The sequence below is a fragment of the Eptesicus fuscus genome, chromosome 22 (genome assembly GCF_027574615.1).
Source record: "Eptesicus fuscus isolate TK198812 chromosome 22, DD_ASM_mEF_20220401, whole genome shotgun sequence".
NCBI classification, from domain to species: Eukaryota; Metazoa; Chordata; class Mammalia; order Chiroptera; family Vespertilionidae; genus Eptesicus; species Eptesicus fuscus.
The window spans coordinates 1,745,590-1,763,195 of NC_072494.1; the positions used below are offsets into that span (position 1 = coordinate 1,745,590).

Consider the following 17,606-nt stretch of genomic DNA (forward strand, 5'->3'; position numbering starts at 1 on the left):
GGGGAGAGGAAGGACTTGAATAAGATTTAGTCCAAAATACCTCGCTTAAACGCTTCCTGATCTGACGGTCAGCACTGCATACAACTATTCTCTGAAAAAAATGATCTATCGTTCCCAACCCCCTCCTCTCTCTCTGTGTTTACACGCACAACCGGCACGGAAAGCGGGCTGCCCGTCGCGTTGTCTATGTATGTGCTCATCCGCACGTGAGACCGGGCAACTTCGTAGCCCCAGACCCATGTGCCCACCAGGGGAGGCGACGCCAGGCGCAGGAGAGGTGGGGTTTGTTTTCAGCAGCGACGCAGAAACGGGGCTGAAGAGCCTGGCATATCCCGGGGTGCTCCCTGCCAAGCAGATTTGCGCTTTCTAACCCAACGCAGCGAATTCAGGCAGAAAACCAGTTCTCTGTACACAAATCTAAGTACCAAGTAGAGGCGTTGGGTCTGAAGGTATCCCGGAAGAGAAGCCGGGCCAGGCAGGGCGACCGACATGTGACAGAGTCCACAGAGAGAGGAGGGAGAGTGGGAGCAGCGGCCTGGCCGACCACAGAGTGAAGAAGGCGGGACGGAACGGGGAGAGTCCAGGGTCCTCGCACCTGCCCGAGGCCCGCCGCATACGAGTGGCTCAATGGACCGCTGGTGAATCGATGGAACCCGTGGGTGTCCCAGACGCCAGAACCACCTTTGTTATCAAGGAAAACAGCAAAGGGAAAGGCAGAGGGGTCGATTGGCAAGGATTCCTGTCAAAACAACTGCCGCCCTGGGACGACGTCCTGTCGGAGGAGAGGTGAAACCACGAAATCACCCGGAGTGAGGGGCAGATTGAGGTTCTCAGTGACCCGGTCTGCAGGGAAGAAACAGCTGGCACTGTGCTCGGGCATTCCTCGGGGTGCTTGGCTGGATTACAGATATTTGCTGACTGACTGACTTCAGAGGAAGGGAGAGAGAGACATCAGTGATAGAGAGAGCATCATGGATCGGCTGCCTCCTGCACACCCCCTACTCGGGACCGAGTCCACAACCCGGGCATGTGCCCTTGACCAGAATTGAAACCGGGACCCTTCAGTCCACAGACCGACGCTCTATCCACTGAGCCAAACCTGCTAGGGCTGGATGTTTTAAAATAAAAACAGACCTTGGCAATGCACAGCCATCACTGAAAAGTGATCAGATGCTAAAAAATGTAGATTGCTCTTGGGGCTGCGCCCCACGTACTACGGAATCGCTGGGAACGCCTCGTGTACAGTCCAGGGGAACTGGACGGCGGGGGAGTGAGAAGGAGCACTGCCTGCGAAAGCAGCCGATTCGGCTCGACGCTGTGAAAAACCATTTGGTGTGAGATTACCTCCTGTCAGGCCCATAATGGGAGCTTGTCCCCAGCAAACCTCACCCTAGCTCAAGCCCAGGCGCCTTCCCTCCCCACGTTCTCATCTCTACTTAACAGCGCAGACCTGGCGGTCTCTGGCGGTCTCTGCCCTTCTGACCCGCCTGTGACAGCCGTGGTACCCGGACCAGGGCCCGCTCACCCACAGACAGACAGGCGACAGCTGCGAGGTCCTTACCTGCCCGCAGGCCAGGCCCATGCCCCTCTCGCCCATGCCGTGTGGGCAGGACAGGTTCAGCTCCAGGGCGTCCGCTCCGGAAGCCTGCAGGACACGCGGGAGAGGGGAGGAGAGGGAAGCGTTATTCGTGAGCCCACAGGGTCCCCCATGGTCACACTCCCCGGGGCCCGCGGCCAGACGGCAGCCCAGCCGCTTGCTCTGGGGCGGCGGTCTCGTGGCGTCCGCAGGTCTGGTCTGGCTCCAACGAGAGCGTCCAGAACAGCAATCACAGACGCTCACGGGAGCTGCCCCGAGGGCCTCGCCCCTCCGGCTCTGGGTCTGGAATGGGCACAGTCCCTGGCTGACCGGGCGCGTTTTACACAGGAAAAGCGATGCCCAGGCCGGGCTACGCGGAGACCCGGCCGGGGCGTCAGCTCGGCTCTGCCTGCCGCCCCGTTCCCGCCGCCCTGCACGGCTCCTGTGTTCACAGGAACACACGTTCCTCATCCGGGAAATGGGCACTGGGAGCAGCCGTGCCAAGGACGACGGAGGAGGTTGGCGGGAACAAGCACCAGGGAAATGTAAGTGTTTTTAACTGAATGTCAATTTTCTTGCATTTTTAAAAAATGTCCGTGCTCAGAACAGGGAGTGCAGGTGATATTGTCTTAGCTTAATAATGAAACAGGAATCCTTCTCATTTACTCATTCATTCGCTCGCCAGGGAGGGCTCCCGCCACAGGAAGGCAGGAGGTCCCTCACCTTTTGCACTCGGATGTCGAGTGTGACTCGACACGGTGAGCATCCGTAGCAGCTCGATGAAAAAAGCAAGCGAGTGCAAAGGGCTAAGAATGTGCAGGGGGTCCTGGAACTCTTGGGGAGTCTTCTGTGAAAACCTCTAAGAATAAGCAAAATGCTTTTCTAATAGCTTAATAGAGCAATTTGAGGAATGGAAGATAAAGTAAGTGATTCAAGTTTTCCATTCTTTCACCTCACTTCTAGAATTTTCCAGATGCTACAACTTAAAAAAAATTATATATATGTATATATTTCAGAGAGGAAGGAAGAGGGAGAGAGATAGAAACATTAATTATGAGAGAGAATCCTCCTGCACGCCCCACATTGGGGATGGAGCCTGCAACCCCGGGCATGTGCCCTGACCGGGAATTGAACCATGACCTCCTGGTTCATAGGTTAATACTCAGCCACTGAGCCACACCAGCCAGGCTACAATTTTGTTTTAAATAAGGCCAACCAGAAACTTCATACCATTATAACAGTCTATTAAGCCAGGTGCCGGCTTAGAAAAGCTCACTGCTTCCCACGTGCAGGGGCCCTTTCTTCCTAATTGCTCAAGATTTTAGCCTGTTGTTTGTTGTTGTTTGTTTTCCCGCTTTCTGAGTTTTCAGCAGGACCTCACTGAACACGAATCCTGGTTAGCCACCTCGCACCCATCCTGACTCACCGGCGAGCCTGCCTCTGCTCCGGCCCACGTGGGAGAGTTCATTCGCTCACTCAGCCCGTTTTCTAACAGGGTTTCATCATGGCTTTTGCTTCCCTAATTCCGTGTTAAACGCGTCCTGTTATTTGGAAATTACGTTACTTAAATCATGCCATTTCCCACACATCTGGCTGCACTGAGTTCAATCCCAGGTCAGCCGAGGACTGGGGGTGCTTTGGGCAAGTCAGCCAACCTTCTCGTGTCGGCTGCAGGAATAGGCCCTGTCTCCAAACCACGCACGTCCCGTGGAACTACCAGCTTCATTAAAAGATTGTGCAGTACAATTACATACACGACTGCTCTTTTCTTATTATTTCTTAGTTATTTCAACTACTTCCTGTAGACTTCTTATTGAGCTGAAATGCAGCCATTTAGAAAAGCAAGTCGATTCGACAGCATTCTGGAACACCTAAGCTTTAGGGGGCATTGGCTTGCACGTTCACCTGACACACACTTCCTAAATACAAGTGTGCGCTGACAACTAGCCAGCACAGCAACGATGGCAATGAGCAAGCGGCCAGGCGCTGTGCGAGGCTCTCTGCAGTAGGATATGTCGTTCTTCCCATTTCACAGATGATGAAACTGAGGCACAAGGAGTCTGAGTGCCCTACTCACTGTCCCACAGCCTGGAACGGAGGGGAGGGTGGTGAGCCCACAGCCTCACTCACTCCTGTGACATAATAGAGATCACTTAGTCCGTGGCTGATGTCAGTATTTTAAGAAAACTTGACATCCTTAGCCTTCTAAACTTGAAATTAAAATCTTGTAGCCTGACTCGCATGGCTCAGTGGTTAAGCCGGTTAGTGTGTTATTATTACAAAGGCTTTTGACTTCTTCCAAGTAAAACTCGCTCATTTAAAGGCTCCCGACAGAAGGACCTGTTTTTTTACGGCCTCTATTCTATGGAAGGGCGGGAAGCAGGCAGCGTGTAAAGCGATTCATCATCGTCAGCTTAACACTGGCCAGGCTCACGCCAGGCACGGGCTCCGTGGAAGATTTCACGCTCAATTAGGTAAATACATGGAGAAAATGGACCCAGCGCCCCGGCTCAGGGGCCGATTACGAATCATGTCTAATTTCAGCCCCCAAATCCCAGAAGTAATTTCCCCTCACAGTGTTGAGATGTCCAAATAAACTGCACAACCCACATTTCTGAATATGATGTAGAGTCATTAGTTTATAAGTGGGGTCAGAGGTACTGTCCTATCTGAGCGGTTTCCAGAAACCCCAGCTAAATCTGTCTCGAGTATCTTTCAAGATAGTGTATAATGTTAAGTGTGTATTTTTTTTTTCTGTTTAAAACAAATTGAACCTGGCCGCCGTGGCTCAGTGGTTGAGTGTTGACCTATGAACCTGGAGGTCACGGTTCGATTTCCGGTCAGAGCAGGTCGGGGTTGCGGGCTTGATCCCCAGGAGGGGGTGTGCAGGAGGCAGCCGACTCATGATTCTCTCTCATCGTTGATGTTTCTATCACCCTCTCCCTTCCTCTTGAAATCAATAAAAATATATTAAAAGAAGTGAAATTAAAATACGACACAAATCCGAGCCTGTGGGGAGTTGTCCACGTCTGGGCAGGCGTCCCTGATATTACAGAAAGCCCGCTCACCGGCGCCCGCTCAGGAGTGTCGGGCCCACCGTTCCGGGCCTGTCTGTAGTCATACGTGCGAATGGTATTGAACGGGGCCTTTCACATTTTAAATGTTCGAGGGTTTTGTATTCACAATTTCTTCCCTCACTGTCACACCAGCTTGCCTGAAGGCCAGGTAAGATCCAGTGGACTCTCCAGGGTGGCATTGTGTCTTATCATGACATCCATCCTCCTATAGGGTTCGCTTTCTATGCACATCAAGAGGAAATGGGTCCCAAGGAGAAAGGGTTTCTGGCAGCCTGTGAAATGCCAGGGACCCCTTTTATGGGCTAGAGTCCCTTTCAATTCCCATTTCCACCGTTAATGAAAACGCCGGGAAACACATGGTAATAGAAACGTGTTTTGTTTTGTTTTTTGTTACCATTTTCCATTCAATTTTGCTGCCATGGGGTTCTTTTCCACGACGGCTCTTTATTTACAGCTGATAAAAAGAGAAGAGAAGAAACAGAAGAGATAGGACCGCGTTACCTCGGCCATGCTGGCGAGCTCCATCCAGTCGTTCCTGTTGTAGCTGCACATGATGCTCGCGATGAGGACCTTCAGAAAGAGGAGAGAACAGGGCTCAGATACGACTTCACACACAAGGGCACATGGAATTTACCTGTGTGTGTGCTCAATGGTAAAGTACTTGATAAGATTAGTTGCGCATCCGTTGAAAGACAAACCATTAAGTAACAGCAGATTCTAAGTGGAGCAAAGGATGAGATTTGGGACTTCTGCCTTGTACCAGAGACTTCCTCATTTATCTGTTTTTAATCCTCACCTGAGGGTATGTTTTAGAGAAAGGGAAAGGGGGAGAGGGACAGGGGGAGTTGGGGGGGGGGAGAGAGAGATATGTATGAGGGAAACATTGATTGGTGGCCTCCTGCACACGCGCCTCCCCTCCCGCCCCGCCCCGTCCGGGGATCGATCCCCCCACCTGAGCATGTGCCCTGACTGGGTATCAAACCGGCAACCTTTCCGTGCACAGGATGACGCTCCACCAACTGAGCCACAGGGGCCAGGACCCTCAGTTGTCTTTGAAGACTTGGAACACATGACTTCACTTTTCTGACCCTCGGCATTCTTGTTTTTAAGATGAAAACAATACTGACTTTGCCACCTGCCGAAGGCAGTCGAGGGGATTATGTATATTTGTGTGGGGGGAAGGGCTGTCTAAGTTATGCAACGACATACAAGTGTTCATTAATAGCATCACTGACACAGCGGAAGGTTCCCAGGCATGGGAAAGACACTACTTGGCGTCCTTTGGCCGAGTCTATTCTGCATCACCTGGAAACACGTGCCCCCCAACCAAGGACCGCTGCCCCTGAGGGTTTAAGACAAGAGAAGTGCCACGGATTTGGTGACACAGAACCTCCTTTACAAGAAGGGTGTCAGGGATGCGGGGCCAAGAGTCAGCTGAGACTCAATGGCGTACACAGGTCAGGAAGAAGTGAGAGGAGCGATCCCCAAATCTCTCCAAAGGTCCTGGGGGTCCATTAACCAAGAAATGAGGCGGCAGACGGTGGGTGGTGGGGGTCATCCTTCCAAACGTTTAAAGAATTACAATTCTTGGTCCAATTAGTCTTTTATAATCACACTAGAGGCCTGGTGCATGGATTCGTGCACAGGTGTGGTCCCTCATCCTGGCCTGCGGGGATCAGGCCGAAACCGGCTCTCCAACATTCCCCAAGGGGTCCCAGATTGCAAGAGGGTATTTCTCAGGTGATGCACCCTGGAATCAGGCTCTTTCCTTTCTGGTTCCGGGGTACATCACCCAAGAACTGCAGCTGCCAAGTCACCACAGCTCAGCAGCTCCTGCATTGAGTGTCTGCCCCCTGATGGTCAATGCGTGTCACAGCTACCGGTCGGATGGTTGCTCAGGCCTTTATATATATAGGTTTCCTTCTGGGGTAAATAAAACGATTTTTAAAAAAATCTGAATTACAAGAAAGCTTGCAGATCAGAAATTAAGGTGAAGAACATAGACTTTCCAATGGGTCACAGGTAGGAAACCTCATCAACCTCCCATGTTCTCCAAGCCTGGGCCCTCGTACAGGCAGTGGCGTTCGGGAACTCGCTGGGAGCTGCCCTGGAAACCCACCCAACAGCCCCGCATTGCTCAGTAGGAAAGGCTGCAAGTGGCAAAGGTGAGTAACTGTCACTGACCCGGGGAGGTTAGATCTTGGCAAACAACAAAACCACTGCTAACACTGTTGGGATTATATCAGGAAGGAAGGAAACCACATGGGGCAAGTGATTTTCAAAGACATTTGAACTCAGAAAATCTGTTTATTCAATATTCATTAATTGTGCAACATGCACATTTAACAGGGTCTTTGTACCTGAATACAAACGAAGTGAAAGTGGGACTGGCACAGTTTTCCTGAAACGTAGACACGGAGACTCGGACATGAAATGCCAAGCCTGGCCCGGCCGGCGGGGCTCAGTGCTTGAGCATCAACCTAGGAACCAGGAGGTCACGGTTCGATTCCTGGTCTGGGCACATGCCCGGGTTGCAGGCTTGATCCCCAGTGTGGGGCGTGCAGGAGGCAGCCAATCCATAATTCTCTCTCATCATTGATGCTTCTCTCTCTCCCTCTCCCTTCCTCTCTCTAAAATCAATATATGTATGTATGTATGTATGTATATATGTGTATATATATATATATACATATATATATATATATATATATATATATATAGTCAAGCTCACACGCCCTTCAGATCTCACGTGGCCATTGCTGATTGCATGTTTGCAAAGGGGACTGTATTCTGAAGGCTGTCCTTCCATATGATGTCCTTTATTTATTTGGAAAGCCATAAATGCCGTGCTTATCCAATTATTCCCAACATAGAAACCTCACATGAAAATGAAACAACATGCGCAGTTTCCATAGAAAATCAGACATATTTCCACCACGGGAGGGGGCACCGCTGTTGACTCTACAGTAGCCGCTGCGTGCCCTCTGCCTTGGCCACGTGGCAATGTCCTGCTCTCCCGTTTGTGTCCCCCGTGTCTGCTCACTGGTCTCCCCGGGCCCCCGGGACCCTGGCAAACGAGGCAGGAACTCCTCCGCCGCAGCTCCCCTCCCACCTCCGCCAACCCCGCAGCGTCCGGAAGCCTCTCCAGGGCGCTCGGAGATGCCTCTTCCTGACGTCCCCTGCGTCCTTGTTCCTCCTCAGGCTCGTCCACCTGAGGCCACGTGTGACCTGGGGAGTCCCAGGGGCCGTGCACGATGCTCTGTGTCATTCTTTTTAAAAGATATATTTTTATTGATTTCAGAGAAGAAGAGCGCGCACTGGAACCCCAAAGCCAGGGTTCTTGCAACCCACGCTCTGCAGGAGACACACGCGTTCCATGCACCGTCTCTCTCCTGTCCACGGGACAGTGACTCAGCCAGCGCCCCCTCCCGAGAGCCGCCTCCTTCAGCGCCCCCTGGAGACGGGTCCCCGCCGGGGGAAGGTGCTGAGTGAGAAGCAGGTGGACGAAGAAACGAAAGCCTCGCTCCTCTGTCAGCCCCCCGCCCCCCCTTCCCTCGCCACGGTCAGCCCTTCGGCACAGGGGACGGCTCCCACGTCTGGGCTCCTGGGCCACCTCCTCCTCCACTGAGCTGCCACGTCTGCCCACGTGGCGATCTTGGTAGACGGCACAGAAGCACGCCGCTCAGGGCTCTGCCCTCCAGGACAGTGACGAATGCGCCTCCACCAGTGAGACACGCCTCGCCTCCCTGGATGTTGATCATGGTTCCCTTCCCTGGATGTGCTGTCGATCCTCGGGATTCAACCACAGAGGCTCCCCGCATTTCGTAAACATCTTAGGGTTTCCTCCATGGTCCCCATTTCAGCCCCACAGGTTCCTTCTCAGAAGCGCGGCAGAGTGATTTACAGCGGGAGTGGTGACAGGGCCTTTGCCAACGCGGCTGGAACCTTTCCGGTCTACACTTCCCGCCGCGGCCTAATGGATGCGCTGGCATTTGGTCCTGATTTGCATACCATAACAATAAAACCGTGTACAACACAGCCCCGGTTACACTCACATTACCTGGCAAATGAAGGTACTCACAAGGCAATGTACCCCAATTACACTCAAGAAATGGTATTCAAGCCACACTTACGGACTTCTAATGTAACACAAATGCACTGATGTTTGGAATGCATGCGAAGGTCCACACCTCGTTAAACAGACAGGGGGAAAAACAACAAATTTCTTTGCTTCATTAGTCATTTCATGAAAGCTTCCTAATATGCATATTAGCTATTTCAACTGCGCAAGACAATGCATTTGTCTATAATCAATGCACTGGCGGTTCTAATTCAAAGCAAACACTGAAGGTCCTTCTCAGAGTTTAAAATTTGATGTGTGTGTGGTCTTTTTTTTTTTTTTTTTAAACAATAACATACTGAGATTTTGCAAATAAAAAGAGTATATATTTCCTCTTACATGTTCCTTTTTTCTCACTGGACACACTTTCTGGTTTGCTCATGAATGCACAGATGTTAATATAGATGCTGAAGGAATAACAATGAGGTGTTTGCTGTGTAACCTTCTCTCTCCCATCTCCCACATATAATCACATGTTCATTGAAACTTTCCAAATAGGAGAAAAGTAGTTTTTCAAAAAGAAGTAATTGCATGGCTGGGGTTTGCAGTCCTCTAAATTAAGGGGAGATACACATTTTTCTTACGAGGTAACATTTTCCAATTTGAAAGTTTGGTTTGAAAACAAATCTATACGTATACGCTCGTCTTGGAAAGCGCTGTTAGACAGGCATGCACCCTTACGAGTGGGAGGAAGGTCTAAGACTGCAATTCTGCGTCATCAAATGCTTCTGTTTTGATAACTGCTCTGTGTTTTCGAAAAGCACTGTAAAAACCATAGCCCTGATTGTTTTAATTACTTAAAATAAGGCAAAGTAGAGCCTCTAGAATCATTTGATTTAAAAGACAAATTCTAGTTCAGAACCTTCTGAATTATTTACAAACACCTCCAATTGTTCTATCATTTTTTAAAAATACGTTTTTATTGATTTCAGAGAAGAAGGGAGAGGGAGAGAGAGAGAAACTTCCATGATGAGAGAGAATCATAGATCCGCTGCCTCCTGCACGCCCCCTACTGGGGATTGAGCCCGCAACCCGTGCATGTGCCCTTGACCGGAATCGAACTGTGACCTCCTGGTTCCTAGGTTGACACTCAACCACGGAGCCCCGCCTGCCGGGCCGATGGTTCTACCATTTAACGAAGGTGAGGAGGGGTGCCCTCCCTCCCGCACCACACATGTCAAGAGGAGATGCCCTAAAAGCCTGTGGTGAGGATCTGAGCCTCAGGTGCAGCCCCACCGGTCCCGTCAATCCCCCTAACGCATTTCCCCATGATGACGGTGAGCGCTCCTCAGTGAACAGGGTTCCCATATGCTACCGTTTTCAACGACCAACAGCAAAAGCCCTGTGGTCCCTGGCCTTGTGCTGGGAACAAAACGTATAAAAGCAAAACAAAAGCCTCTTCCATTTTTCCCGAATAAAAGAGCGAAGGCAGACTGCAGAGACCGAGCGTACGCCTCCTCTTGGCCAAGCTGCTCTCCCTGGAGATCCAGGAGGGGCCGCTGGGGAGGGAGGAGGAAGCAGTGCCCTAGACCCGGGGCGCCCACCGGCCCCTCCCGCCCGGAAACAGCTCCAGTCCAGCCTCCAGGGTTTCCTCCAGGGGCCTCTGGGCACCGGGGGTTCCTGCTGTTTCTTTAGGAAACGGTCACAATATGGTACGCAGTTTTCTCTTCCTTCCCTCCCTCACGATACTCGCAGGCATGCCTTTTGAAAGCGATAAGCAACGCTTTCCTCTTGTCCGTATATCCAAACCCCTGGCAGTACTGTCTCTCAGCAGATATTACTTAGCCAAACTAGAAAGCGGTACTGTACTTGCTAAATGCACAAAATTACCCCTAAATGATGTATGTAAATAACAAAGACATATATAATAATAAAGCACATATAGATACTATATATGCATGTACTAGTGCACTTTCAACCAACTATTCCAATACTCTATAATGAGGCAGCCACCTGTGAACCCGAAAGACTCAGCCAAACACACACACACACACACACACACACAATTCTATCCACTGCAAGGACAGCACCCTAGTATGCAAACTGATCCTTACATTTTTGTCCCCTCCAGGCAAAGTCCTTCTTTTCAAATTGCAATATAGCACAATGACTCCTTCTCTCCGTTGGCTACCAGCCTCGGTTGAACGCACACAGCAACTTCCAGTGGAGGACTCACTGCATCGAAATGCCGCCGTCAGTCAGCTGGAGGGGCTGTGACGCTGGATATAGGGGATGCTATTCCCACCGATGCTATGATCGCTGAGAAATGCCAGGAAAAAGTCACCCGAGCTAACGAGTGGCCGCGCTTCACCTGTCACACAGCACGGTTGGGACTGACGCCCACGCCCTGGGGCACGGTCCGCGGTGTGCAGCCGAGGGAGGCGGGGAGACTGACCCGGCACCAGCCTCTAAACCAGCGGTCGCCAACCTTCCGGACCTCACGGACCACCAGTGATCCGCGGACGACCGGCTGGCGGCCGCTGCTCCACACACTTCCCACTCGCACGCACCTGTCTGTGGAGGAGGGTTCAGCCTCACTGACTTGCTGAGCGATGAGGTTTCTCAGAGTGGAGTCTCTCCGGGAGCGAGGAACTGCGGTTCCCAGTCACTGTCCCGCCCAGCCTGCTTCCAACAGCGGCGTCCTGCCCCTGGCTCTGGGTCAGCTGTGCCTGGTCAGTGTGGCTCAGCTGGCTGGGCGTCATCCTAGGCACCGGAAGGTTACCAGTTCGATTCCTGGTCAGGGCACAGGCCTGGGTTGCAGGCGTGAGGGAGGCAGACAATCCATGTTCCTCTCATTGGTGTTTTGCTCTCTCTCCCTCTCCCTTTTCCTCTCTGAAAATGAATTTTTAAAAAAAATCTAAAAAAAGAATTCTAAAGGGTCAGCTTCTTTCTTGTGTCAATTCATCTTCAATAACGTTGTCCTAAACCCATTTTCGGCCACTCCGAAGAGGATTTACCAAATGCATTCTTTTAACAAGACAACGCACTAACCCTCCTGCTCTCCCACTACGTTTTCCTTTACGAGTTAAGCTGTGCCAGGGCCACGGCCGTCCTTATTCACATGACGCCGCCCCCCGGAAGCGAAGAGAAGTAAGAACATCTCCCTGAGGGGAAGCGGGAAGCGCTAGGAGACCTGCAGGCGGAGGACACGGGAAGACGACCCTCAACCCGCACATTTGCCAAGGACGTCCTCCCTGAGGCCGCGGTCCCTCCTGCTCACCGCTCCTCTGCACTGTTATGTTGCGCTTGTCCTGTGTGTCGACACCCCGACACCCCGTTGGAGGTGGGGGCCCCTTTCATGCACTGAGCTCCCCTGGCCCGTGTCTTCCCGACCCCAGCCCGCTCCCCGCTCCTGTCCGCGCAGCCTCCGTCCCCCCAGGAAAGGCGCGGGGATGGTTAGTGGAGCGGGCGACCCAGTGACAGGGGCGCCGGGACCGCTGCCTTTCTCGGGCCTCATTTTGTCCGCATTTGGCCTTGAATCACTTTTTGTGGAGAACCTGAGAAACATGTCACAATACAGGGTGCCTGACAAAGAGGGCAATTTCATCCTCCACAGCTCTGAAAGGACTTCCGACTGCGCCATTCCATTTACCGCCGAGGACTAAATGCCCGGGAATTAGCCTCGCGCTCACCTGCGAGGCGTGGAAATGTATTGTCGGGGGCTCACGGGGAGCTGTACCCTGGAACAGGCGGAAGGAACGCCCCAGGGGCTGGGCACAGCCCCGCCTTCCAGAATCACCAACTGAGCAGACGCTCTGCTCTCCGATTTGCCAGGCATTCAGACTTCCCTCATTTTTAGCTTTGAAAACACTATTTTGCTTTAGCGCCTACGTTTTCTGCAATATTCTTTTTTCCCATCAGAAAAGGGCCCTGGGATGGTCTGACGCCACGGGCCCAGGCCCTCTCTTGAAGGACCCCTATGGCCGTTCGCAGTCGCCAAAACGTCACCTTATTCTTGGAGAGGCAGAGCAATAGTCTCCCTGGAGATCATTAGGGATCCGAGACCTAGCCAGCTATTTGCAAACACGACAGGGTTTTACACAAATGCGAGCGCGTCCCTCTGCACATCACGTGGGATGGCGGACTAACCCTAACCTTCTGGTTAATCAACCTGAACCCGAGGTGCCCCCCAACCCCCCTTTCAGTTAAGCCCGGCTTCATCTCCACCCTAAACAATTTCTTATGGCTCCTAACTTCTGACCACTGCTTCTCAATCTTTACTCTCAGATATAACATAGCCACACAAATAATAGTTAATGAATCCGTTTTTAACTTTCTAAGGAATGTATGGAAAGATATTTTAAAAATACTTTAAAATTGATTTTTAGAGAGAGAAAGGGTGGAAGGGAGGAAGAGGGCTGCCTCCTGCACGCCCCCTACTGGGGATGGAGCCCGAAACCCAGGCATGTGCCCCGAATGGGAATCAAACCAGCAACCTTTCCGTGCACGGGTGTATGGGTCGATGCCCGACCCACTGAGCCACACCGGCCAGGGCTATCTGGCTACCAGCTCCCCCGCTTGCCCCCCGGTTGACCACGGACCAGAAACATCCTTCCCTAAACTCCACAAGGGGTCGTGTGCTGTCTTAGAACGGCACGGGCTCCGCGCTGGCTGGCGGTGGGCTCGGCCTCCTCCTCCGGCTAGATCCAGTGTCTCGGGGCCAGTGACAGCTGCCTTCCTGGACCGTGGCAGTCCGTGCAGAGCACGTCTATCTACTTGCCTGTTTCTACATCGGTCTCCAACCTTCTGTCCATCTCGACGCCTAAGCTACGGTTTAATGATCAGCAGAAAGCACCGGCGAGGTCTAGCCAGCTCCTCAGCTCTGCAAGGATCTGAAACGAGCCTCTATTTCCCACAGGCAGAGACGACACCGAATGTGTGAATGTCACCGCCAACAGACCACACCTCCGGTGCGCGCCTCCCGACGGCAGAATCGTGTCAGCCCAGTGGTTTCTTTCAAACAAAGCTAAACAGAGTAAGCAAAGTAGTCTTGAAATATCTGATTGTCATTTTATTTTATTATGCTGTATTCACTTCAATTTTTTTCAATATTGAAATAAAATATGCTTCTGATTAAAACCACCTGGAACATCCAATCCCCTGCGACAGGGGTGTTAGCCATCACACCCCCTGCCCTGTCTCCGGGAGGCAGAGGGATGGTCTTGTCAATGTCATCGTGGGCACGGGAGTAAATGATGCGCCCGCTGACCCCGGCACCGCCATCTCTCCGGGGACATTCCCGGCGTGAGAACTGTCAATCTACACGGACACGAACATATTACACATCTCCCTGCAGTCGCCCGTCTTCTCTTTCTGGGATTCCTTAATGAAAAGATTCCCTCTCTGATAAGGACCAGCTGTGCAGAATATCCTGACATTACTCATCTCTAATCCCTTTATTTTAAAGAAATATTTCCTGGGAGGGGGCAGTCAATAATTTAGCCATTTCTTTTCTCCTCTCTGTTTTTCCTTGAGCATACCCTGCATGTAAATGTGTGTCTGAGGTTTTAGATGAGTGAAGTATTAATAATTACGCAGAGACCAGGGAAGTAGATCTAAAGTATTGATTTAGCTGTTTGCTGGGCCTCGCTTTCCGCAAAATACAATTTCCCTTTGTTGTTTTGCATTAAAATTGCCTTTGGTTCTCATTCTCATGGATATAAAGTGATTCCTTCTATGAAAAGTGTCATACATTTTCCCAGGAGAAAATAGGACAAGGAAAGTAGAAATTATCAACTATGTCCATCAAACACGCAGCAGCAGAAAAAGTCTTCTCAGTACAAAAACGCACCGCCAGGCCCAGCGGGAAGCGAGGGGGCCTCAGTGCGCGGTTCAGCTCCCGGTGCTCTGGTGAAAACCAAGTTGCACTGATAGACACAGGTGTTAGTCGGAGCCAAGAAGCATGGCAGCCTCAACGCGTGAGGACTGGAAAGCAAGAGTGAATACTGACGAGAGGGAGAGAAATGCAAGAGGGAAGTAGGGGTTGGGCTATGGAAACTTCCGACAGATCTTGCCCCCACCCCCTGCCCCCCAAAGGTTAAGTTTTTCTTAGCATTTCTTACTATATATAAACCCAAGCAATTAAGAATTTCTAGACTGGCCATTGCTAGCTTCCCGCATTATCATCTTCTTATTTACTAGAGGCCCGGTGCACGAAATTTGTGCACGGGGGCGGGGGGTTCTCCTCAGCCCAGCCTGCACCCTCTCCAATCCGGGACCACTGGCTCCTAACTACTCACCTGCCTGCCTGCCTGATTGCCCCTAACTTCCCCCAACTGCCTCCTCTGCCAGCCTAGTCACCCCCAACTGTCCCCCCTGAGGGCCTGGTTGCCCCATGCAGTCTGTTGCTCAGTCGTTTTGTCGCCCCTCACTGACCCCCTGCGGGCCTGGTTGCCCCACGTAGCCTGTTTGGTCATCCGTTTGGTTGCAAAGGTCACTTAGGGTTTTATATATATATAGATTATTGATTTTTAGAGAGAGAAAGGGAGAGAGACAGAAATATCAATGTGAGAGCAAAACATTGATTGGCTGCTGCCTCCTGCAAGCCCCCTGATAGGGACTGAGCCTGGCATGTGCCTTGACTGGGAATCAAACTGGCATCCTTTTGGTGCATGGGACAAAGCCCAACCAGCTGAGTCACACGAGCCACGGAGCCATATTATCTTTATTATAATACTAGAGGCCTGGTGCACGAAATTCGTGCACGGGGGTGTGTGTCCCTCAGTCCAGCCTGAACCCTCTCCAATCTGGGACCCCTCAAGGGATGTCCGATTGCCTGTTTAGGCCCAATCCCAGTAGGATCAGGCCTAAACGGGCAGTCGGACATCCCTCTCACAATCCAGGACTGCTGGCTCCCAACTGCTCACCTGCCTGCCTTCCTGATTGCCCCTAACTACTTCTGCCTGCCAGCCTAATCACCCCCTAACCACTCCCCTGCCAGCCTGATTGATGTCTAACTGCTCCCCTGCCAGCTTGATTGCCCCTAACTGCCCTCCCCTGCAGGCCTGGTCACCCCTAACTGCCCTCCCCTGCAGGCCTGGGTCCCTCCCAACTGCTCTTCCCTGCAGGCCCGGTCTCCCCCAACTTCCCTTCTCTGCCGGCCTGGTCACCCCTAACTGCCCTCCCCTGCAGGCTTGATTGCCCCCACTGCCCTCCCTTGTAGGCCTGGTCACTCCCAACTACCCTCCCTTGTAGGCCTGGTCCCTCCCAACTGCCCTTCCCTGCTAGCCATCTTGTGGCGGCCACCTTGTGTCCACATGGGGGCAGCCATCTTGTGTGTTGGAGTGATGGTCAATTTGCATATTACTCTTTTATTAGATAGGATGTTCCAAACGCTAAGCTAACCAAACCTACTTCTTAGATTTAAAATTTCCTGAGTAGTAAAAACCATATAAGGTGATAACAACAGAATCACATTTATTAAATACAAATGACGTAGAGAATGAGCCTGCCTTAGAAGTTTGAGGTCATGTGATGACTATGCATAGAGTAGTGCATTATAAACAATTATTAAACTTTGGGGGGTGCATTCATGAATTTGAGATTCCCAGACAATAAATACATGCACACTTGACATCCATAATTAATTTTTATTAAGTGTAGATTAAAGCCAGCAGGATAATTGGATACCACAATATTTCAACTCAAGAAAACAAATGCAAAATATCCGGGGCTCTCCTTACAATAATATAAGACAACAGAATATTACACTGATTTCTTTAATAAATGGATGATTTCCCTATTTGGAGCCTCTCATTAGAACACATTGGGGAAATCAAGCTACTTCATTGTAGCACGAGAATCCTATAAAAGCAACAATTATCAAAGTAGATGGTAAAATTATTGTGTGGTCTGATTAATTAAATATTAGCCAGGAATATTCCATGCTAATCCTCTAAATACATCAAAAAGAAAGGGGAAAACCAGGCATTTCTAGTCTCCTTGTCTGACTACAACTTTCTGAGAACTCTAATCTCCTTAAAGGGGCAGTTCTCTGACTCCCGAGGAAGAGACACCTTTATAGCAACAAATGTCTATGACTAGTCAGGTTCCATATATGGCCGTGCTCCCACGTTACAGATGAATGTCAGTAAAATATATTTGACTTTTTACAAAACACATTGCCCAGGCATGGGTGGTGCACACAAAAATATTCGCTGAATTCCTGTGTATAATTTTCATCATCTTTTCAAAATTAAAACAAAAGCATTCATTGAAATGAGTGATTATTGAGTGTACGCTGGTAAAGGAGGGCTGTAGAATCAGGAGTGGGCTCCGCGTTGGAGAGAAGACAGCGGGGAATGAAGAGGAAGTGAGCACACGTGGTGGGGATGGAGAGGAAGTGAGCACACGTGGTGGGGATGGAGAGGAAGTGAGCACACGTGGTGGGGATGGAGAGGAAGTGAGCACACGTGGTGGGGATGGAGAGGAAGTGAGCACACGTGGTGGGAATGAAGAGGAAGTGAGCACACGTGGTGGGGATGAAGAGGAAGTGAGCACACATGGTGGGGATGGAGAAGGTGTGGGCTCAGATAACCGGACATCAGCTCCCAAGACAGCTGAGGCAGCATAGTTCTTTGGGAAACCAAGCCCAGAAGTTGTCTATGGAGAAAACCTAGTCAGACATGATGGCCAAGTAGCCAGAGGGTAAAATGTGAAGACAAGGTCACAAAGACCATCACCGTTGATGTTGAAGTTGCCTAAGAGGATGGCAGATAGGAATGAAAAGTCAGATATATACTCAGGAGCTCATGGAGGCTTGGGGTGAAGAGGAGAGGGAAAGAGCAGGGGATGGGAGCGAGGACCAGGGGGCTGCAGGACAGGGAGAGCATGG

At 51.0% G+C, this 17,606-nt stretch overlaps 1 protein-coding gene across 1 annotated transcript in view; it reads right to left on the reverse strand.

The window, feature by feature from the left end:
* DPYD (dihydropyrimidine dehydrogenase) overlaps window positions 1-17,606 on the reverse strand; it is a 370,484-nt gene that overhangs the window by 91,536 nt on the left and 261,342 nt on the right. The window contains exons 15-16 of the mRNA XM_008147316.3: window positions 5,155-5,223; window positions 1,562-1,645 (exon numbers count right to left, since the gene is read on the reverse strand). Of these exons, the coding sequence (XP_008145538.2) occupies window positions 1,562-1,645; window positions 5,155-5,223 (153 nt within the window). The remainder of the gene's footprint in view (window positions 1-1,561; window positions 1,646-5,154; window positions 5,224-17,606) is intronic.